At 44.3% G+C, this 23,716-nt stretch overlaps 1 protein-coding gene across 1 annotated transcript in view; it reads right to left on the reverse strand.

Annotated features, from left to right (window-relative positions):
* The window catches only part of LOC142489255 (DEP domain-containing protein 1B-like), a 44,140-nt gene extending 21,559 nt beyond the window's left edge, over positions 1 to 22,581 (reverse strand). Inside the window, exons 1-3 of the mRNA XM_075589701.1 lie at positions 22,384 to 22,581; positions 8,806 to 9,071; positions 7,119 to 7,254 (exon numbers count right to left, since the gene is read on the reverse strand). Of these exons, the coding sequence (XP_075445816.1) occupies positions 7,119 to 7,254; positions 8,806 to 9,071; positions 22,384 to 22,431 (450 nt within the window). The 5' untranslated portion in view covers positions 22,432 to 22,581. The remainder of the gene's footprint in view (positions 1 to 7,118; positions 7,255 to 8,805; positions 9,072 to 22,383) is intronic.
* Between the last annotated feature and the right edge of the window lie 1,135 nt (positions 22,582 to 23,716).

Raw genomic sequence — 23,716 nt, forward strand, 5'->3', positions numbered from 1 at the left:
CAACAATAGAGATCCTAAACACCTCAAAATTATGGCATTTCAGCATATCCCCCCCCTTCCCATCTGGGGGGGTGAAGGGTAAATTCAAGACCTTTTGTATGAAAGAATCATACTGTATTTACACCTTGGGTACTCTTGCGCCTGCTGGTTTCAATGAGTGCATTGATACAAGCACATTGGTTTGACGTATTGTTTTTCTTCTCATCCAATCTGTGGTCTTCTATTATAGATAACCCTCCTGGATTGACTTTCGGTCTGCTTTGGCCCCCCGATAATATTGTGGTTCTGTCCCCTTTTTAATTTGTTTCTTGATTCTCCACCCTCTCTCCTCATTACCCCATAAAACGAATCTGGCTCTGAGCTTATGGTCTATTATATCTGTATTCCAATAGTACATTAGTGCATGGATTTTTTAATATATCAAGTGTACATTCAATTTTTTGTATTGTAGTTTGTGTGTTCCAGGTTTCTTCTCAATATTAAATATTCTATCTATTGTTGTACCTGTTATGCTGAATTTACATTTGTGTTCCCTTTGTATGCAATACAGATGCAACAGTCCGTTTTGGCCCAGATTCGGAGGAATTCCATGAACACGTCGGGGAAATCCTCAGCATAGTCCATAGATGCTGGAATGGCCCATCGGATTAACAGAGTGGGGGTCCCTGCGTTTGAATGGAACTCACGCTGTGTGAATCCTACCGGGCTGCGAGTCCCATTCAAATGCAGGGACCCCCACTGTGTTAATCTAATGGGCCATTACAGTGACTATTGACTATACTGCAGAGTGTTTGCGAGACGCTTGTGAATTTTCCTCACATGCTGGCTCAAAATCGGCAGTTAGTGAATCACTATTTAAAATATGTGTGCACCTAGCTACCTATACCCTTGATGAAGTTACATGGATTTTGACGAAACGCGTTGGGACTCCCTCTAGTTGCGTGTCACGTCACAAGCCAGTGTGAGCTACGCAGCTCAGACGAATGTCGCAGCTGATTGTAAGGTGTTCTTCTGAGACATTGCTCACCAGTCTCATCGGTTCTGCCTGCCATGTGTTCATTTACTTAGACCAGCGGTGCGCAAACTGGGGAGCGTGACCCCAGGGGGGGGAGAGAGACTGCCGGCGGGGGGGGAGGGGTTTACAGAGGCCCTGCGCGCTTCGCGGAGGCCCTTAAATTAAGTGCCGGGGGAGCTGCAGGGCCTCTGTAAATCTTTACTTACCTAGGCTCCGGCGGCTTCCTTCCGGCGTCGCCATGGCAACGCGGTGAGGTCATGTGACGTCACGTTGCTATGGCAACGAGACGTCATGACGCCGGAGCGCAGGTAAGTAGGGGTTAGGGGGAGGGGTAGAGGAGTGAGGGGGCCGCCGCTAGGGGGGGCAGGGAAAAAAGTTTGTGCACCCCTGACTTAGACTGTGGAAGGCCTATACCGGGTGACTGGGCGTCACGAATGATCATGCTTGATGTTGATACCATCCACCGTGTAAGATGACCGGACCATTTTATTGCGAGATTTTATAACTAACTGCGCTTTCCCTCATTACTCTTGGAAGCGTGCCTTTCCAAAGGTTATTTTGCAATACATTTTATAATCACGGTGTGTGTGTATCTCTATCTCTATATATAGATATATAGAGAGAGACACACACATACACACATACATACAGTTTAATGTTAAGTATGCACTAGTAACACACCATTGCAAGATCTACCATGAGAATGTTATCAGTTGTCCTCCCGATCTTAAAGCACCCATAAAAGTAGAACAAATCAGTGATACATGCGCTCCAACGCTAGATTCTTGTCCTTCATAGGGTAAATGTGATGATATAGACACAGATAGAGACTAATGGGGCTAGTGAGATATTGCTGACATATTAGCAATGATTCTTGATAAAAGTAGAGTCAATGAAAGGACACATAAATCACTGAAGGTCAAGGCTGGGTACAGATTAACTCAGTCAAGAGCCTCATTGGGAAAATCCTAGACTCACAACTTTAAATAAATTGTAGAATTGAATCAGTGTACTCACATAGATGTGCCCCCGTCCAGTGTGTCTTGGTAGGCGTGCAGCCAGGAGAAGTGGTGGAAATCCAGAAAAGAAATGATCCAGCGCACAGCCAAATAGAGTGGGTCCCAAACCAGATAGATAAAAAAAAATAATCTTTATTGGTCCATGTAAAAAACCGGAGGTAAGTACCTTCCTACGCGTTTCGTACCGCAATGGTACTTTATCAAGGAGTCCTTGATAAAGTACCATTGCGGTACGAAACGCGTAGGAGGGTACTTACCTCCGGTTTTTTACACGGACCAATAAAGATAATTTTTTTATCCATCTGGTTTGGGACCCACTCTATTTGGCTGTGCGCTGGATCATTTCTTTTCTGAATTTCCACCCATAAAAGTAGCAGCGCCCCTTCTATGTTTAGGAGGTTTATGTAAAGGCCCTGAGGGCAATCCACTGTATCAGCAGTAACTTCAAAGTTACTCAATAACTTCAAAGTTTTAGAAATTACAAATGTACATTCATGTTCAGTAATAAATAAGGAGTAGCATCAAATAATAAGCTCAGCACCAGTTAGCTCAGGACAAACAGAAACAGATCGTGAGGCTTGAGTTATTGCTGCAGTAACATGGGGGTTTCTTGGGGTACTGCAGTATAGGATTTTAATAATTATCCACACAGACTGGGACAAGGAGATTAGAATTACAACGAAAGGAACCAGGTTTTTGGGGGAGCTTAAAGACAATTACATGTCCCAAATAATTGAGGAACCAACCAGGAGAAGGGCAATACTGGCTTTGGTAATATCAAACATTGTAGAAGTAATAACCAAATGTTCCCGGACTTGAATATTTGCTAACAGTGATCATAACATGGTCTCATTTGAAATAAATGATCAAAAAATATATATTACATGTGTAAAACAAAGACTTTAAACTTTAGAAAACCAGATTTTAATAAACTGATAACTAATCTACAAAGAATACACTGGAACAATTTTTTTGCAGGGAAAAATGTGGAAGATAAATGGGCAGTCTTTAAAACATTGTTAGAAAAGCTCACTTATCAGTGTATACCCTTGGGTAATACATATTTATTTTAAGTCTAAACCACTCTGGCTAAATAATCAGGTAGGGGAGGAAATGGGAAAGAAGAGGGAGTCATTTAGATTTGTAAAGTCAGAAGGGACGGAGACATCATAGCCAGTGGCGGATTTTTTTTAAAATGGCGCCCGTAGGCACTTATCTGATGCTGCCCTCCTGTTCTAGAGCCGCACCAACCCGTTGCTGGCCAGTGCAACCGGCGCATGCCGGCCCACGCGACTGGCACTAGCGCGATTGGTGCTTGCCGGCGAAGCGCCGATCACACATGCGCGGGACAGCAAGCGTCGATTGCGCATGCGCGGGGCAACAAGCAGCAGTTGTACATGCTTGAGACGGCAGAGAGCGATCACTCATGTGCACAAGTGGCAAACGCCGGTTGCGCATACGTGGGTTGGCAAGCCGGCATGCCGCCTCCAAATTCTGCCACCTCAGGCCCGGGCCTTTCGGGAAATCCGCTACTGATCATATCAGAATTATAATGAATATAACAAAAGTTGCAAAAGGGCAATAAAATTAGCAAAATGGATAATTAAAAAAGGATTGCAATAGAAAGTAATTTCAACACTAAAAAGTTCTTTAAGTACCTTAATAACAAAAAATTAGAAAAGAATATATGACCCTTTCAGTGTGAGATGGGCAGGCAAATTATTGAAGATAAGGAAAAAGCAGAGGTATTAATTAAATTCCTTGCCTTTATATTTACTAGGGAATAATCAATTGCAATAGTAGTGCTGCAGGAGGAAGCCACAACCGGCATATTAACGAACAATTTGTTCATTGAGTAAGAAGTTCATAAGTGGCTTGAGAAAGTTAAAGTAAATAAGGCACCTGGCCCCCATGACATAGCTCATTAAAAACTCTTGGATGTAAGTTCAGTAATAGCCAAACCATTATATTTAATATTCAAGGACTCCATTTCCACAGGCTCAATACCACAAGATTGTCGTAAAGCAGATGTTCAGGAGTGCTTGTAGACAGCAGGCTTAGCAATTGTGCCCCAAGTCATGCAGTAGCTGCAAAGGTAATCAAGATCTTATCTTGCATTAAACGGGCAATGGATGGAAGGGAAGTAAACATAATTATGCCCCTTTATAAAGCCTTAGTAAGACCACACCTTGAATATGGAGTACAATTTTGGGCACCACTTCATAGAAAATAAATTATGGAACTAGAGAAAGTGCAGAGAAGAGCCAAATTAATAAAGGGGATGGATAATCTGATTTATGAGGAGAGGCTAGCTAAATTAGATTTGTTTACATTAGAAAAAAAGTGTCTAAGAGGGGATATGATAATTATATACAAATATTTTCGGAGACAATACAAGTTTTCAAAAGAACCATTAATTCTAAGGGAAGTACAAACGACAAGGGGTCGGACGAAAGGTTTATTTACAGTAAGGGCACTTAAAATGTAAAATTCATTAACCATGGAGACTGTGATGGCAGATACACTAGATCTGTTCAAAAACAGCAGGAACAGTGTAATTTGTTGTTCAAAAAGATAATACTTGAGACACAGGTGTGTTTTACAAACAGGCAATAGCCACCCTTTAATGTCAAATATAGACGAAATGTCTCTATACAAGAAAAAGTTGTAACTGTCAAAGTCGAGTTTACAACCACAAGTTATCTGTTTTTAGGATAATCAGGGCTTGCCTTTCTTAGAGCTGAAACTGAAATACAGTAATTTTTATAGCAAAAAAATATATTTATATATTATACAAACAAAAACAGGACTGCAGCACTCACTGAAGAAATGGTAGAGATTTTATTGCATCAAAAAACAGGAACACGTAAAAAATAGAGCGACGTTTCGGACCTCCTAGTCCTTTATCAAGCTTGATAAAGGACCAGGAGGTGCGAAACGTCGCTCTATTTTTTACGTGTTCCTGTTTTTTGATGCAATAAAATCTCTACCATTTCTTCAGTGAGTGCTGCAGTCCTGTTTTTGTTTGTGTCTATTTTGGAGCTTGATAGAGGACCTGGCCCCTCTGCAAGCACCCAGTCTGCTTATATATATTTATTTTTGGAGCTTGCCAAGATTGTACATGTCTAATTGTAAATTATTGTGCGGTCTGTGGCCCCTTTTAGTTTAAGATCACCCATCCCATGCAGGTACAAGTACACACAGGTAATTGTATTAGTCATTGAAAGATGTATTCTCCCAGGGGGAAAGTAGTTATAACCTTTGCGGTAGCAAGAAGCATAGGAAGTATATATATTTTTATCTTGCACTTTATTGTGTTTGTTTCTCCCCCACTATATTTCTTAGGGCACTTCTGCTTTTTTGCGAGTTTTAACTGCAGTGTAGCCCCACATAGCACATGTATAGTGCTCATAAATGCAATGCATACGTCACACATCCCATGCTGTTGACTATATCATTGTTTTGATTCCTCTTTTCTCTATACAGTGGAGGAAATACACAGCACACAGGAACTTGCTGATAACCGTGATGTTGCAGCTTGACATATTTTCGCCATTTTTTTTTTTACTAAATGACATGCTTAAGAAAAAGAAAAAAAAAACATATATTAACTAAATAATTTGTCACATTGGATGTGCATTGGGGCTTCTTTGTTTACTGCCATTACATATCTTAAATTATGTAAGCGGTCTAACACCAACGCAATACAGTACCTCCATCTTTATAATTTAAAAATTGGAACTGTGGAGTCCCCCAGACCTGAAACCTAATATTTGTAGCTTCGGGGACCGTCGGTTTCAGGGAAACGTACTTTTTATGAGGCACGATTTCTGCTCTGGACGACACCCAAGTTTCGATGTTACAGAAAAATGAAAAAAACATCGGCATGTGGGACAGCCGATTTATAAATGGTAGAGAGGATATTATGGGTCATATTTACTAAAGGGAGCTCTGTCATAAGACACCTTACAAAGATACCTTACAGCCCATTCAGTTCTGGTGCTGGAAGGTGTCTTGTGAAATAGCACTGCATTGTAAATATAGACTTACATGTCTAAGTCAATGGTTAAAGTGGTTTTAAAAAAAAAGTGTTGCACTACTGTGCCTAACTTTTATATTTATTAACATGGAGGAAAAACTATTCTGTTTTAGGCTGCGTCCAGGGTCAGCACTTAGGCACTGACCCGTGCTGAGGTGCGCTGACGCTTCTCAGTGAGCCCCTGCAGCCGCAATGAGAGCGGCTTTAGCAGGGGCTCGCGCATGCTTCCGCAAGCGTGCGGAAGCGTAGGTCTTTTTCAAAAGATAGATTTTCGCGCTCACGGCAGCGCAGGGCCGGTCACGTGAGCGGTTCGCCCAAAGAGGGCGAACCAGCTCCGTGACGTCACAGGCCCACACCACCCCCCCGACACGCCCCCGGATCAAGGCCAGGGAAAGCACTCGCTTTCCCTCAGCCTCTGCACGGCTGCAGTCCTATGGACGCAGCCTTAGAAACATAACAAAAGTGAGACTTCCAAAAATAAATAAATTATTCTTCAAATAAAAAAAGTGCAACTATAAGTTTGCCGAGAAAAAATTGTGCCATACTCTGGGGTTGTGAATGGGAAAGTAGTGCTATTCTTTACCCCATAGTGCCAGTGCTTTCACATCATTGCACCGGTAGTATGTGCTGCTAGATGCGACTACAATTCTACTGTTAAAAAGTGTATACAGGCATACCCCGCTTTAAGTACACTCACTTTAAGTACACTCGCGAGTAAGTACATATCGCCCAATAGGCAAACGGCAGCTCACGCATGCGCCTGTCATCACGTCCTGAACAGCAATACCGGCTCCCTACCTGTATCGAAATTGTGCGCAAGCGGGGAGACTATAGAGCCTGTTACAAATGCGTTATTTACATCAGTTATGCACGTATATAACGATTGCAGTACAGTACATGCATTGATAAGTGGGAAAAGGTAGTGCTTCACTTTAAGTACATTTTCGCTTTACATATATGCTCCGGTCCCATTGCGTACGTTAATGCGGGGTATTCCTGTATACATAAAAAAAAAAAAAACACACACAAAAAACCACACACTTACCATTACGATAGGCTTTACAGGAATATGAACTTGGGATGTCAAAGATTCTTGATCATTCCAATGTGGGAATTTAAGAGGCTCAACTCTGTACTGCGGTCTTCTTAGGTACGGCTTTATCGGCGACGTTGGTGGAAACCTGTATTAAAAACGAAACACTAATGAATGAAACTGAAAAAAAAAACAATGTTAAAGCTTTTACTGCAAGATGGGTTTGCAAAACACTGCAGAGCAATAGACTGCATGCGCCTCTGGCAGTAAAAAGGTTAGTCTCTCTTAGACTGCCACTCATTACGTAAGAGAGTTGTTTGAGAGCAGCTTTGCTTACTGAATTGAAAGTTGAACACTGCCAACCCCTTCATGCATCCTTTACATCAGAGGTGCTCAAAGTTTCCTGTTCGCGCCCCTTCCCCTTCCTTACCTGCTCTCTGGCTTCGACGTCGCGGAGTCTTTGGACGCCAGTTGCCATGGAGACGCGTCGTTGGAACCAAGGTATATTAAGAAGTTACAGAGGCCTCACGCAGTTCCCAGTATTTATTGAAACCTCGTACCTCTGTAACAGCCCCCCCCCCCTAACCCCCGGAAAATCTGGCGGGCCCCTATTTTGCGCACCCCTGGATTAAAGAAATCAAAACGCCATTATCCTAGTGATTAGCTAAAGACTTGAAAACTCTACAAAGCATTGTTACCGTGGGCACATTTAAAGTAAAAAATAAAATAAAAATGCAATACTTATCACATTAAAAAAGTGCCTATCGCCTACATATAAACTATAAATCATGTCAATGCCACGTGATCGCTTTGGTCTTACGAGGTACTACAAATTTAAACCTATTCATGGAATAAAAACCAAAATCTATATATTTTGAGGTGAGAAACCGCACTGCTTTAGGGCATTTAACCAGTCTTCAATTTGCTTACACCACAGAGAAGCAGGCCCAAGCAGAGAGACATCGTGTCACTTGCTAGCAGATTTGCTTCTACCAGTTTTTATCTGTTATATCAGATTTATTCAATCTCTTGGAGCAAGTCTGCAGTTGTTACATGGACTGTTTTCTTTGTATGGGGTGCTTTTTTTGAATTCCCGCACCAATTTGAGAGATAAGGTATGCCTTTCAATCCATATATCATACATGACCAGACTTCAGACTTACATGTTATACAGTATGTGTATGCAAGTTGCTTAAAATAAAGAAAATTGCTGCTGAAAGAACTAAGCCACTTTCAATATAACAGAAATAAAACTTACAATATAATTGTTCAAACTGGAAACCGTGCTACGTGACACTTGTCCACGCGGGTGTCCCAGTATCTACCAACCAGTGTAATCTCAGATTTCCTTGACATGAAGAAGTGGTTTCACAGCATATTGAATAGGGACCTAAACGTCAATAGCTATATAATGGTATAAGTTTGAGAGAATGCAGGGTTCCATATTTATTTTATATGGTGCACCCCGCCCCTCTATCTTGGACACCCTCCATTCTAACTTGCCTGCCACCACTCAGAGGAACCCCCTGACGTAACACAACCTTAACATCAGGCTTGCCCCCTTGTGCTTTCTTGCCATCCCTCTACAAGTTAATTGTGGATAATGCTAATGCCCAGTGCAGAAGCCATATTTACACTTGGGTCTGCTGTCGAAGTAACACTGCTACTAGAATTCTTCTTCTTTAAAAATCGGATTTACCTGTATAAACAACCATTATCATGAAAATCTTCTTTGCCCCATCTTCCTTTCACATCCTCAATAACATGGTTCTTCTGAAACTTCTTTAAGAGCTGTATGGTCTGATTGCGCGTTACCTCAGGCCCAAAGTTTTGGTTGCACTGCAGCAGCTCATGCAACCAGTCTACAGCCTCCGATGCTGTAAAGCACTTTTCATACGTCTTGAAATGAATACGATGCTTCTTCTGTGACATTCCCGCACGGAAGAGTTCAATTGTTTCATTCCACTGAAAAGGAAAAAACAGAAAATAATGCACATTATTGGGATTGGCAAATAATGACTAACGATAATTGATATCAGCTATTTACTGTATGTTTCACCAATAGTAGAAACCCTGAGGCGGTGGGGAGTTTGTCGGGGCCTTGTGCCTCTTACCTTCTCCTCATCTCTGCTACTTTGCATTGTCTCGGCATCACGTTGCCATGGCAGCGCATCGCCGTGTGCCATCACGGCTTCATTTAATGCCGTAGTTGCCATGAAGATGCGTCGTCACAAGCAGAAGATGCTGGAGATGAGGAGCAGGACGAGAAGCTTACAGCTCCCGAAAGAAGATAAGAGGCACTTACCGAGGCCCTGCGCTCTCCCACGGCAGTCAGTTTAAATGTTGTGGAACAGGGTGTGGGGCCTCTGTAAGTGCGGGGCTCGGTGTGACTGCAGTGACGGAACCGCGATCAAGTCGGCCCCAATAAATTCACTTGAAAACAAGACAAAGCCAACTTTTTATTCATCAAACTATTCACTAAAGCAGTAATAAGAGGATTTTTGCAGCATCAATAGCTTTAACTAAAAATATGTAAATGAATAATAAATGCCAAAATAGTACTTTACATGCTACTCACTACATACATACTTACGTTATGGTGGGTAAAAAAAGTAACAAAAACCCTCCACAGTAAAGTATTCAGCAAATGGAAATATTACTGTATGCTCATTTGCATGTCTTAGACAGGTCTGCAACCCCGCCTTTCACCATTATCACACAGCACTTCCACTGCAGCAAAGGATTCTGGGAAATGCAAATGAGCACACAGGTGGGGTTGCAGACCTGTCTAAGACATGCAAATGAGCATACTATTTTATTTATTTATTTATAAAAATGTTTTACCAGGAAGTAATACATTGAGAGATAACTCTCGTTTTCAAGTATGCCCTGGGCACAGAGTTATAAAAAGCTGTGTGTGCTGTGCACGCGCATAGTAAGTGAAACTTCTTTGACTTTTGTCACAGAAATTGACTTATAACGCGCGTGCTCGGCACACATGTGTCAGTCAGTGTGTGTCAGTCAGTGACTATGTATGTGTGTCAGTCAGAGAGTATGTATTTGTGTCAGAGAGTATGTATGTATGTTTGTGTATGTATGTGTGTCAGTCAGAGATTATGTATGTGTGTCAGTCAGTGTGTGTATGTGTGTCAGTCAGTGTGTGTATGTGTGTCAGTCAGTGTGTGCATGTGTGTCAGTCAGTGTGTGCATGTGTGTCAGTCAATGTGTGTGTGTGTGTGTGTGTGTGTGTGTGTGTGACAGTCAGTGTGTGAGTGTGTGTGTCAGTCAGTATGTCTCTCTCTGTGTTGTGTGAATGTCTCTCTGTGTCGGTCAGTGTGTGTATGTGTGTCAGTGTGTGTGCGTATCAGTCAGTGTGTGTGCATGTGTGTCAGTCAGTGTGTGCATGTGTGTCAGTCAGTGTGTGCATGTGTGTCAGTCAGTGTGTGTGTGTGTGTGTGTGTGTGTCAGTGTGTGTGTGTGTGTGTGTGTGTTTCAGTCAATGTGTGTGTGTGTCAGTGTATGTCTCTCTCTCTGTGTTGTGTGAATGTCTCTCTGTGTCGGTCAGTGTGTGTATGTGTGTCAGTCAGTGAGTGTATGTGTGTCATTCAGTGTGCGTGCATATGTGTGTCAGTGTGCGTGTGTGTTTGTGTATGTGTGTCAGTTAGTGTGTGTGTCAGTCAGTGTGTGTGTATGTGTGTGTGTCAGTCAGTGTGTGTGTATGTGTGTCAGTGTGTGTGTGTGTATGTGTGTGTGTCAGTCAGTCAGTCAGTGTGTGTGTGTGTATATGTGTGTCAGTCAGTGTGTGTATGTGTGTCATTCAGTGTGTGTGTGTGTAAGTCAGTGTGTGTGTGTGTCTATGTGTGTCAGTCAGTGTGTGTGTGTGTATGTGTGTCAGTGTGTGTGCATGTGTGTCAGTCAGTGTGTGTGTGTGTGTGTCAGTCAGTATGTGTGTATGTGTGTCAGTCAGTGTGTGTGTGTATATGTATGTGTGTGTCTTTCAGTGTATGTGTGTCTCTCTGTGTCCTGCCCCCTCTCTCCTGACTCCCCCCCCCCTCAAAGGCAGGTAAAGCTGCGGACCCGCGGCGGCTCTGTCTTGGTCTCTCCCCCCCGCCCCCCCACAGGCAGGCAGAGCTGCGGACCCGCGGCGGCTCTGCCTGAGAATCTCCTCCTCCCCTCACAGGCAGGCAGAGCTGCGGACCCGCGGCGGCTCTGCCTGAGCCTCTCCTCCCCCCCCACCCCCCTGCGTGACAGCGAATCACCGGTTGCCTCGCAGCAGCGCCCTCTGCCAACCACACCACACACACACACACGAAACCTGCCATCCACAACATGGATATGGACAGAGCCTCTGCGCATGCGTTGAGGAGGACGGCTGCTGGTGTGGAGGAGCGGGTGAGGGAGAGCGGCGCCGCCGCATGTCAGCGGCTGTGTGGGGGATGCGGCGGCAGTGGATATCGCCGCCGCATGTCAGCGGCTGTGTGGGGGGTGCGGTGGCCATTAGGAGCGGCGCCGGCGGCTATCGCCGCCGCCGCCGCATCTGATTTGTGGAGCGGGTGTGATGTCAGTGTTGGGGTCGGGCTGAGCCAGAACACAGGCCGGCCTCAACTGCCAGCACTGACGTCACATCCGTTTCATTTCTGTCTCCACAATCCATTTTTGCCCCATCACGAATAAGGTGCCACTAAGGAAGTTTCACTTCAAAAATACATGGTTACATTAAAAGAACAGAGGTTATACAGTGAATTCACAGACATTTCATAGGACAAAGAGTTGGAAAATTGGGTACAGGGGATAAAGGGCATAGGAGTTTCAGATAGAAATAGAGCAGCTTTAACATCAGCGAACGGCAGCAAACGGTTCACACCCTTTGGCTGGGCCAAAGGCTGTGCGCCTTTGGGACAAAGGAGATGCACAGTGGGGTGGGTGGCTGAGATGCAATGCAACTGTGAACAAAAGCTCTTTGTGTCCTCATGGCTCGTTAACATTCCAGTGGGTGGGGTTGACGTTCCACAGAGAACAAGCAAATGGCAGGGACCCGATAGCTGTTCATGGCAGGGACCCGATAGCTCTGCATACAATGTCAACTCCACTACCTTATACCCCCGATAACCCCACACCAGCACTGATGCGGGCAGACTCTGTGCATACAGTAATATTTCCATTTGCTACATGCTTTGCTGTGGAGGGTTTGTCACTTTTTTTACCCACCATAACTTAACTAAGTATGGTAAAACCTATCCCTTGCTTCATTTTTTGCATAACCAAAAAAACCACACTGAGGAGACCCTTTAAGGTCGAAACAGTCTGTCTGTGGGTGGGTTTTGCTTCAAAACCCTAAACATGGTTCCCTATAGGCTTAAGCTTGCTGCATGGTCACAGCTTTGAGCACAACCAGGGTTAAGATGCATAGACGGCAAACCCACTCACCCACAGACAGACTGTTTCCGGTGTGGAATCCTTGATAAAGCACCGTGTTGTGTGAAACGCGTAGGAGGGTTCACACTTCCTTGTTTGTCATGTGTTATAAATATTTTTCTATTTTTATACACCTGTTTCCCTGGACGGTGCGCTGCTTTGTGCATTTATTTGCATATTTTTTGCTCTCGTTGGAATTGAATCAGCGGCTGGACACGCCCCCAAGAATCCAGTGGGCTCTAGGAGTGGGTAAGACTCTTGAAAGATTTATTTCATCTTATGGATCGTCATCATTACTACATCATTTGGCGAGTTGTGGACTTTATTACACAGTCATCCCCAATGAGGTGCAGCAAAGTGATTACAATATCATTTTTTCTGTTGCTTTCAGGAGGTGTAGGTCTTAGTGATTTGATTCACTCACCTAGTAGTACACCCACTCCATAGTTGAGCCACATCTGTATCTATTATTCATGAAAAGAAGATTATATTCCAGGACTGTTGCCCTTTACCCTTGTATAGATGAATTAAGTGGCCTTCCAGCTTAAACTTCCCCTATAACTCAAAATTCCCTCCATCCTTCATGTCTCCTTGCTGAAACCGGCCATCCGGAACCGGTTTTCCCAAGACTCTACCTATCCCGTTCCAATTTCCGTGGATGGTCAACCGTAGTAGGTAGTCCAGAAGATCATGGACTCCCATATCTCTAGAGCAGGGGTGCGCAAACTGCGGGCGGGATTTTTCAAGGGGGGCGTGGCAGTTGCAGAGGTCCCGCGCTCTTCCCCACAGTATTTAATTTAAATGCGGGGATCGCGTGAGGCCTCTGCAAATCTACTTATCGTGATTCAGACGGCTGGTGTGACGTGTCGCTATGGAAAGGCGGCATCAAATTAAGCCGCGGGATCACGTGACATCACATGCCAACAGAGCCACGTGACGTCACATGACCCCGCGGTGTCACTCGACGCTGACCAAAGAGGTAAGGGGGGTGCGAACAGTGAAGAGAACAGGCAAGGGGGGGGGGGGGAGCAGCTTCAAAAGTTTGCGCACTCTTGCTCTAGAGGGTCCCTCCAGTACCTGATCAACTGAAAGGGGTACAGCCCTGAAGAAAGAAGTTGTGTCAAGGCATCCGATGGCCACACTCCAGACTTAGTCAATAACTTCCATAAGGCTTTTCCTGCAATAGGGATACTATTAGGATCTCCAACGTGGATGCCTTCTGACTTCGCTGCCTCTACCAACATGGCCACCAAGGTAGGAAGTCAGCCTCTTCCTGAACGGGATTGTTCACACCTGCCTTCTCCCTTTATAAGGCTTCTATTTCCCTCTTTCCTTGCCTGTGCAAGGTACTCACTACCTTGACTCCTGCTGGAAGCCTTGTTTTTTCTCACTCAGACCCCTGCCTGACGCCGGACTACCATTCTGCCGCTCTCCAGTCCTGACCCAATGTCACGGGAGACCAATGCTTTTAACACCTTAATTACCGGATCCTTTGATTGAACAAAGCGTGAGATAAAATAAATTGTGATTTATTTAAAAGAGAAACAAACACAGCTTGATTTACAAAATAACACGAACAAACACTTACTGGAACGGGGCAACACGTAATAAAATGTCCACGGAACAAACTTCACAGAAATAAAGTCTCCAGGCACCAATTCCAGGAGCGATGTTGGTGGGCAAATAGAGCCGTGAGAGTCTTTGGCTAGGGGCGCCGCATGCGACCCCTGTTTCTCCGCCGAAAGTAATCATTTTGTTCTGCCCTTGCAGGATTCGTTAGCAAATCCTCAGTTCTAACGAACTCTTGAAGGGTACAAATCTTAATTACGATGGAATAGTCTTTGTACCGCACGATGTATCTTAGATGAATCTCCGGTGAATCTCTCCTCGCCACTGACTTTTAAAACTATTCAAGCCTATCTGTACTATGTGCAGCCAATCTCGGCGTGGGAATCAACCCCCCACCCTATGGCAGAGTTGCCAGCTGTTCATGCAGCCAGGCAAAAGGCTTCATGGTATGCCAAGGGTCATGTGCTAACATCACACCTGAGCCGCTTAGCATACCTAACCAAGCCCCCCTCTCCGGCGGCAGAATGTCTACCTCTGTCCCGGACATCTGCTAGGCAAACTGTTTATAATAAATCCTTCTAAAGTAACACTGTGATCTGCCACTGTCTTTGTCAAGTCCGGACTTCTGACGACGCATCAGCAGGGTGCTTCAGAAATCCGCACTTAAGGTATGCATGATTCACTCACCGGAATAGCCGGTCATATACTGTACTTGCGAATCCCCAATGTATCCGCTGCCCCGCCTGTCTGAATGTTAATTTCGTTACTCTCATAACTTTACTGCACTAAAAAGAGAGGGACTTTCATTCATGACTTGGTATAAAAGTAAATAATGAAAACATAACTGCTTTACCCCAGCTGCACTCACACCAAATTTCATAGCGCTCGCATATTCCTAACCTAAGTTAGCTCCCTGCTTCTGCTGTGTGAAAAAGCGGCTGAAGTTAAAAACCTTTTTTCCTCTTTGCGGTTTGGCAGTGAAATATTGTTGCAATACTCTGAACTAATCCATAACTGTGACCGCACTCATACAATGTAACTTAGTATAATTATGTGGTCCCCTTTATACCTAGCGGGACACACATACACAGACAGTTTATTATACAATTACATGCCTGCAGCGCTGGCACTCTACAATCCCAATTTGACTCAGGGACACCCAGTCGGGCATAATACCTCTATTTACTGGCCTGGGTAACCCTTCACCGTCACACCCCAGTATTCTACTAATTCAGGATTTAGATCCCAGGTACGAGTCAATTTCTACTCTCCACCTCTGCCAAGTGGGTCTGTCTCTTGGACAGTACAAAGCAGCACAGTCTAATCCACCAGACATAAAGTCTATACGGTGTGGCAAACAGCATCTTATTTGATATGCGTATTGCCAGATACACGTCTGCAAGTGCATATAGTCTATATACTATTGGGTGCTATAGTTTTTTTGTGCTTTAAATATCTCCGCAGTTCTGAAAACAATTTAAAAGTGAATTGAAAATTCCAAAATTGTAACAAGATGCGCCTGCAATGGGTGTGAAATACCAAGGAATTCCTGACATCCAGAGCAGACCGTGAATTTTATGTTAAAAAGGCTAATAATATTTTACCTGTCTAGCCAGACATTAAATCAGTCACTGAGAATCCAGATGGAATAATGCTCTCAAAAAGGTCATTATAATTTAGTACAGTACTGTATCCATTTCCAGAACAGTCTACCACATAAATTAAAAGATTAAAGGTAATAGTAGTAAACACAGCAGCACAGAACAAAAACTCCCTCTTGTGGTCACGTCTAAAATGACGGTTAAAATCCCTTTATATAATTTGAAACAATCAGCCCTTTTTTCCTCCTTTATGGAAAAATGCACCACCAGATTAACAGGACATGGAAAAAAAACACTTGTCCGAAAATGGAAAGTTGGTGTAACACATTATGCGACTGCCAATTCTGAACAAGCTGTCAAATCACCACTCTGCTTGCTGAACTTCCACAATGCATAACGCTATGAGAATTATTATTTTTTAGACAGCCGTGCGTGCGCTTGTACCTTCCGGGGTCCCAAGTCATCCAAATTTGACATCATGCAGGTGACGTCTGATCCCGGAAGAGGCTCCCCATCGGCGTTCTACTAAAGGCCAATGACCGCCCTCCTGACTGTATCCTGACCTTGGAGGTATGGAACCGTACAGCGGGACATTGAAAGGTAAATAAAAATGACTTGACAAGATTGAAGGGCTTAATTTATTTTTTTAACCACAAGAGGTAAATTTTTGGTATGGATGGTCCCTCCTCTCTCCCTGACCCCCTCGAGCCCCATTGATCTCTCTTTCTCCCCCCCCCCCCTCGAAAGATATTACATATGTCTAAGTAGCTTGTGGTGTGTACTCTCAAAATATATACTTTTATGGTGGTATTTTTATGCTACAGTAATTTTGCGTTGCCAGTGATGGGGAGTAGTTTACGTTCAGTCATGAAAATTCAGTTGTGAAGAGCCTTACTAATTTGGGGCTTTCGCCCAAATAGTATGAAAGGCTATACATATTTGGAATCAGAGTACTCAATGGACCACAGGTGATAACATATAGTATTCCTTTCCATGATTAAACTGAACTTGTGGGAGGTGTCACCGTAAACTCCAAATTTAGTGCACATTTCTGAGAGCAATTTGAAGACCACTATGTTCAACATTACCAGCCAGACCCTTTTTTTTTTTTGTTGTAGAAATGTGTTTTCCATATCAAAATTCCTTGATACGCGTTTTCAGAAAATATATACTTTTATGGGGGGCATTTTTATGCTAGGCGGTAGATACCCAGGGCAATACCATTTTGTATATATGTCCAAGTGAAATGAGTAGGTTTGAGAAATGTTGATGCAAAGTTTGAAGTTCGTAGTCTTGATATTTTTCTCATAAATGTACATTGTTTTTCGAGTAACAGTGAGTAAACACATCGTCAAAATGTTGCAATCATAATAATGGGGTGGGTGAGAGACGAGAGGGGGAGGTAGAGCTTTTGTACATATTCATGTAAAATCCAGAATATAGAGATCGGGAAGGAAATACTAGATGTAAGTGCATACAGTTCTGTTACCACTACACTATGGAGAGGTGCCAGCATGAAGAAACCAAGTGGCTCAGACACCCTGGCTGGGAGAAGTGCATGAAACCTACAGGTAAAACATAAAAAAAAAAAAAAAAGTCTTAGCCCTGGAACGTTTACAAAAGAACAATTCCTTTTTGCCTCAGAACTTCCAATCCAGTTTTTGGGACCTGAAACACAAGTGAGCACTACAGTATTGGAGAGTCAAATACATCCTTCTTACAATATTTTCCCCGGGTTCTGCTCCTTTCATTCTGCCCCTCCTGATTGTTTTTTAAATTGCTGCTGTGAGGGAAAAGTACAGGTTTATAATTTCCCAGAAGGGAACAGTTCCTTTTATGAGCACTCTATTAGATGAGCATCATTACTTCAGATTGCAACACTAGCAGGGCTGGGACAGGATTAATAATAATAGTTTGGTTTTTAGTTCCTGTAATCTACCACTAAAAGGAACCTTGAAAAGAAATGGATTAACAATTGATTCACTCTCTCTCACATGTTGCATTTCCCCTTCGGAACAGAAAAGGAAGGGGAAATCTACCCTATTAAGTTACATTTGGCCATATTTGCTAAAGCACAAAATCACATGGAGGGGCTAAAAATTAGGCATATAATGTGTAGTCTCCTTGTTATTTGGTGACAAGAGGTCTTCCTGAATTTTATCATGTCCGGAATGTATCAGATTTACCATATATACAAAAGGAAAAGAAACAGTAGTACTGTATGTCAAAATAGTATATTATATGAAAAACTAGTACAGTATTGGTCTCACTAACAAACTTGTATAAAAACAAAGGCTCCTTGATAGGTAAAGAGAAGCGGAGGATCTAACTGACGTGGTTGGAGCCCTCTGTGTCATCTCCTACGGACTGCGGCCTCCTGTACCTGCCGTCTAAAGATCACCTCCAATGGCTTCCGGTCACTCGCAGTTGCTTTCTATTCCAACAAGTCTCCACACCCTGCGGGTTTTTCACTGATTGACAAATTCCTAATGAAGCAACCAGAGTTGGAATAGTGTCACGAGGGAGACTCCAGGAGCAGGTAGGACCTCGATGGCAGGAACAGCAGGGGCGGGCAAAGATCATCAGGGTAACAGGCAGGGGTCCAGGGCCAGCGGCAGGAATTGTAGTCTGGGTCTATATTCCTTTTCTGGTACTATATAAAAGAGGTCCACTATGCACAATACCATACTCCTTGAAAAAGCACTATTTGTGTGAAACGTGTAGGAGGGATCACACCTCCTTTTTTGTAATGTTAGACAATAAATATTTTTTATTTTTATACCACCTGTCTCCCTGTCTTCATGACCGCAGACAGATCTGCGCAGAGCTGAGAGAGTGTAGAGCCCCTTGTGAAACGGTATTGAACAAACTGAGCTATACCAATTCCCAAATCCGGTGCTCTAGAGAACTGCTCAATCAATGAAATTCCTCTAATGAAAAATCAGTAGGAGTAATGTGTGAACATAACAAAGTCCATATAAATGCGGTCTCCGTGTATTTGAATTTTAAATGTGAAAAAAAGTCCCATTTGCCTTGGTGAGCAAGGGGTGCCTGAAGCCACGTGTGACCGCGACCTGATGATTCCCCCGTCACCCTCTTGCTGGAAACTCCGATATTCACAATAACAGCAACAACTGGTTAACCATAAAGCACAATGATGTTGAAAGCTGAAAAACTCACAGTACCGCTGGACATTCTCCTTGTGTGCATGGTCCCAGGCGAAGGTAAGTAGAATAGATTCCAAATGAAGGAAAAAAATGCTGGTGCACCGCTGGTTCAAAAGAAGAAGGTACTGGGACATAATGACAAAGTTTTAATGAAGGTTAAAAAAAAAAAAACATGAACAATTGTACCAGTACTAACACTAACGCGTTTCACACGCAGGGTGCTTTATCAAACAGAACCTTCACACATCCCATGTGGAGACACAGAGGGCTGATCGTACAGAGTCTAGCAGCAGAAAACAGGAGCACCGAGAGAGAGACAGCTCACGGACAGGATCCCTAAATGGGTCATTGGAATAGTTGTACCAAAAAGACAAAACCTTTGCGAAGTACAGGCCTGCAACACACAGTGACAATATATGAGCTCCAACGGTGTACCGCTACTCTAACTATAGGTCGGACTACCCAGGATTGGGAGGCCTATTAAGTTGACTATAATGCAAACATGTGCAGCGCTTCTGTGAACTGTGATGATAATGTGTATTGTGATTTGTGTGCAGTGATTCTATTTCTAAGGATCACAAGGTTACTGTTATCTGTCTCCTATATATACACATATACATAAATCTGTTATATACATCCAAGTGCAACAGGATAATGCACAAGAGCCAGAACTAACCAACAGTTATTCTTACAATAAAACGTGAAAAACACACGCAATGAAATTATTTACATTGACAAATGACCAAAAAAGTCCTGCATCCTAGAGAACTCCTGGATTGCCCGAATCCTTCCACCAGATGTAGAAAACAATAGTCCTCCTTGGCACTGGTCTCAGATGAGGGTGCACAACAAACACAAAATACAAAATTGCCTAAAATACCTCATGGTGTCAGATACTGATACAGATCCTCAAAGTGACATCCCTCACCAATATAATTGTATATAGTATTACTAAGTGAAACAAACGTGTATAACAGGTAAAAGTAAGCCTTATATATCAATATTGTGATGGTGAACTATAAACTTTCAATAAATATTGTAATATGATTATCACTCTACAGAGGTGCTGTCAATCAGAGATATAGCTCTTTACGTCTCCCAGTGCTTGTGACTTAAGATGCTCGAAAACCTGTTTTGGTCACTCACATGTATAATGAGGGAGACATGGGGAATGTCCCTTAATGAGGTACTATTTTGCGATTAACTACACAGACATTAAGTCCATTGCATGGAAAAATAGAAAAAAAATAACATACGGATACAAATTTAATTAACAACATCATCATCATCACATTTCTGAAATCTCACTCACGGATTCCCAATTCTTTTGCGCTTTGGTCAGAATATACGAAATCCCTTCTCGTGATAGCCAGGGCTGGAATACCAAAGATGCTGTGTGCTGGTGTGCTTTATATTTTGCTTCTTGTGCACCCGAATCTGAGACCTGCACCAAGGAGGACTATTGTTTTCTATATACATTTAAGTGTTGTGTCCCCTTACTGGCTCCGCGAGAGTGTGGTAGCTAACATAGGTATACAAACTAAGGCTGCGTCCATGGTAATTTCAGCCGTACGGAGGCGCACTGAGGCTGAGGGAATGCGGGTGCTTCCCTGGCCATGGTACGCGCGCCGTCCGTGGGCGTGTCTAGGGGCGTTCCAGTGACGTCACGGAGCTGGTTCATCCTTATTGGGCGAACCGCTCACGTGACCGGCTTATCGCGCCAAGAAATCAGTTTCAACTGATTTCTTGAGCAACACGTGCGTCCTCCCGCACGCACGCCGCATAGACGCGAACACTGACTTTGTGCAGTCTGTTCACTCAGCGTGTGGACGCGTCCGCGCGGTCTGCCATACCTCCACCTCAGCATCAGGCGTACAGTCAGATTTGAGGGGTGAACATACAAATGTGAGTTAGACCAATACTTGTTTTTCTTATAATATAGTATGTTTACATTCTACATTAGATGTCTGTTTCTTTTCATTTTGTATATACATCTGATACTTACCTGACAAGATCAAGATTTGGAAGACCCTGATGACACCAAATAACAAGGGGATTATTCCCTCCCGATATGCCTCGATTCGATTTGTTTCATTTTTATTTATTTTTTTAGATTTCTTGCATCTTATTAACGTTAAAAAAAAACACTACACTGAATAAACTGCATATTTTTTTTTTTTTTTCCCATCTCTTGAGCTATGGGAAAAAAACCCACAGATTTGGGGGGTTTATCGCTTCAGTGTTAGACTAAGGGATTGGTCTTGATCTTCTGCCATTTTTCAGTTGAAAGTCAACGTGTGAGTTTAGATTTTTTGTATGTGCAGTAGTTTCACATCACTAGAAAGCACAAAAACTATCTAAGTGCCTACAGTTGTTTGCTAAAGAGCTCTCCTTTAATTGGTTTCGAGACTTCACATGCTCCACGTTAACCTATTGTTCAATAATGAACCACTGCTCTCTAAATGGACTATGAAATGGATCCCATTTCTTACCCCCTCTCCACAAATTAAGCAAAGAGTACTTTGAATTTTCTATGAACTTTTATCCTGGGGATTTAGTCTTGTTTCTAAAATGGATATATCATTTATAAAAAAATAATAAGTTACATACTTTGAAACCAGTTAAATTTGTCTTCAAATATTACAGTTCTCTAGAGAGGCTTGGCATGTATTGTTTTGCTTTTTTTTCCTTCAGGGGAAAATTGTTTCACACACACAAAAAAAAGTAAATTTTGACATAAATGATACAGTGAAATGTTTAAACACCGAAACTACTGTATAGATTTAATCGGTAATAAAATGTATGCCAATAGCCAATACCTGAACAGACATATCACATCCAGGTTTGGTGAGAGAAATATTAGGTGCCGTTTAAGAAAAATATCTTCCACTACCTAGAAAAATAGTGGGTTACATTTTGTTTTATTATTGTACATTTTCAAGACGTCCTGTGTGAAAATACTACCCGTGGACACATTGCAAAATGAGACAGGGCCTGTCTATACCAAGCTGAAGGTTATCCACATGATATTAACGCAGAGTAATGCTCTGTGCCCCCCGCCCCGGACATATGTACACACACAGGTAATGACAGAGCAGAGCCTCCCCTGGGGAAGGTTTTATCATATTGCATCAAAATTAAGAAAAAACAACTTCTTTTTTTAGAACAAAACGATATAGACCTTCACAGCAAAACGGATGTAGAAAATATATACTCAGTGTACCTGAATGTGTAAAGTACAAAATGTAGTCACCGAGATTTAACCCACTCGCTACCAGCAGTTGATCTGTATCCTATTTAGCAAACGCCCTTTGGACTCCACCAATATGTATGGAGTTTTATTCCACACAGAACAGTTCTTCAAACCCCATTAAACCAAATGTAAATAAATAAATGCCAGGCCCCGGGGATACTTTGCAATGTAGCTGGCAGGTCCTGTGCCCCCCGCCGCAGGGACACACAGGCCTGCATGGGGCATTGCTCAACCGAGGCTCAGGGGGCACAATACGGCGGCGCCGCACTCACTAGTTTGGTGGCCCGGTATGGTCCAGGTCCGATGATGCAGTGCTCCATGTTGCCCGCCGTGTCCTTCCCGGGCCTCTCTCCTCTCTCGGGCCTCTCTCCTCTCTCGGGCCTCTCCCGGGCCTCTCGCCTCTCCCGGGCCTCTCTCCTCCCGTGTCTCCGTCTCCTGGATACGGCCGCAGTCACAGTTTGAATCGTGTACCTGCTGCATGCCGCGCTCTCATTGGGCGGAGGGAGAGCCACGTGACCAGCCCTGTGCGGTGTGGTTAAAGGGGAGGACGAAAGCTTTGTGTGAGAGAAGGGGGGGGGAAGCTTTGTGGGAGAGAGAAGGGGGGGGGAAGCTTTGTGGGAGAGAGAGGGGGGGGGAAGCTTTGTGGGAGAGAGGGGGGGGAAGCTTTGTGGGAGAGAGGGGGGGGAAGCTTTGTGGGAGAGAGGGGGGGGAAGCTTTGTGGGAGAGAGGGGGGGGAAGCTTTGTGGGAGAGAGGGGGGGGAAGCTTTGTGGGAGAGAGGGGGGGGGGAAGCTTTGTGGGAGAGAGGGGGGGGGAAGCTTTGTGGGAGAGAGGGGGGGGGGAGCTTTGTGGGAGAGGGGGGGGGGGAAGCTTTGTGGGAGAGAGGGGGGGGGGGAAGCTTTGTGGGAGAGAGGGGGGGGGAAGCTTTGTGGGAGAGAGGGGGGGGGAAGCTTTGTGGGAGAGAGGGGGGGGGAAGCTTTGTGGGAGAGAGGGGGGGGGAAAGCTTTGTGGGAGAGAGGGGGGGGAAGCTTTGTGGGAGAGAGGGGGGGGAAGCTTTGTGGGAGAGAGGGGGGGGGAAGCTTTGTGGGAGAGAGGGGGGGGAAAGCTTTGTGGGAGAGAGGGGGGGGGAAGCTTTGTGGGAGAGAGGGGAGGGGGAAGCTTTGTGGGAGAGAGGGGGGGGAAGTTTTGTGGGAGAGAGGGGGGGAAGCTTTGTGGGAGAGAGGGGGGGGAAGCTTTGTGGGAGAGAGGGGGGGGAAGCTTTGTGGGAGAGAGGGGGGGGGAAGCTTTGTGGGAGAGAGGGGGGGGAAGCTTTGTGGGAGAGAGGGGGGGAAGCTTTGTGGGAGAGAGGGGGGGGGGAGCTTTGTGGGAGAGAGGGGGGGGAGCTTTGTGGGAGAGAGGGGGGGAAGCTTTGTGGGAGAGAGGGGGGGGAAGCTTTGTGGGAGAGAGGGGGGGGAAGCTTTGTGGGAGAGAGGGGGGGGAAGCTTTGTGGGAGAGAGGGGGGGGGAGCTTTGTGGGAGAGAGGGGGGGGAAGCTTTGTGGGAGAGAGGGGGGGGGAAGCTTTGTGGGAGAGAGGGGGGGAAGCTTTGTGGGAGAGAGGGGGGGGAAGC

The sequence above is a fragment of the Ascaphus truei genome, chromosome 1 (assembly GCF_040206685.1).
Source record: "Ascaphus truei isolate aAscTru1 chromosome 1, aAscTru1.hap1, whole genome shotgun sequence".
NCBI classification, from domain to species: Eukaryota; Metazoa; Chordata; class Amphibia; order Anura; family Ascaphidae; genus Ascaphus; species Ascaphus truei.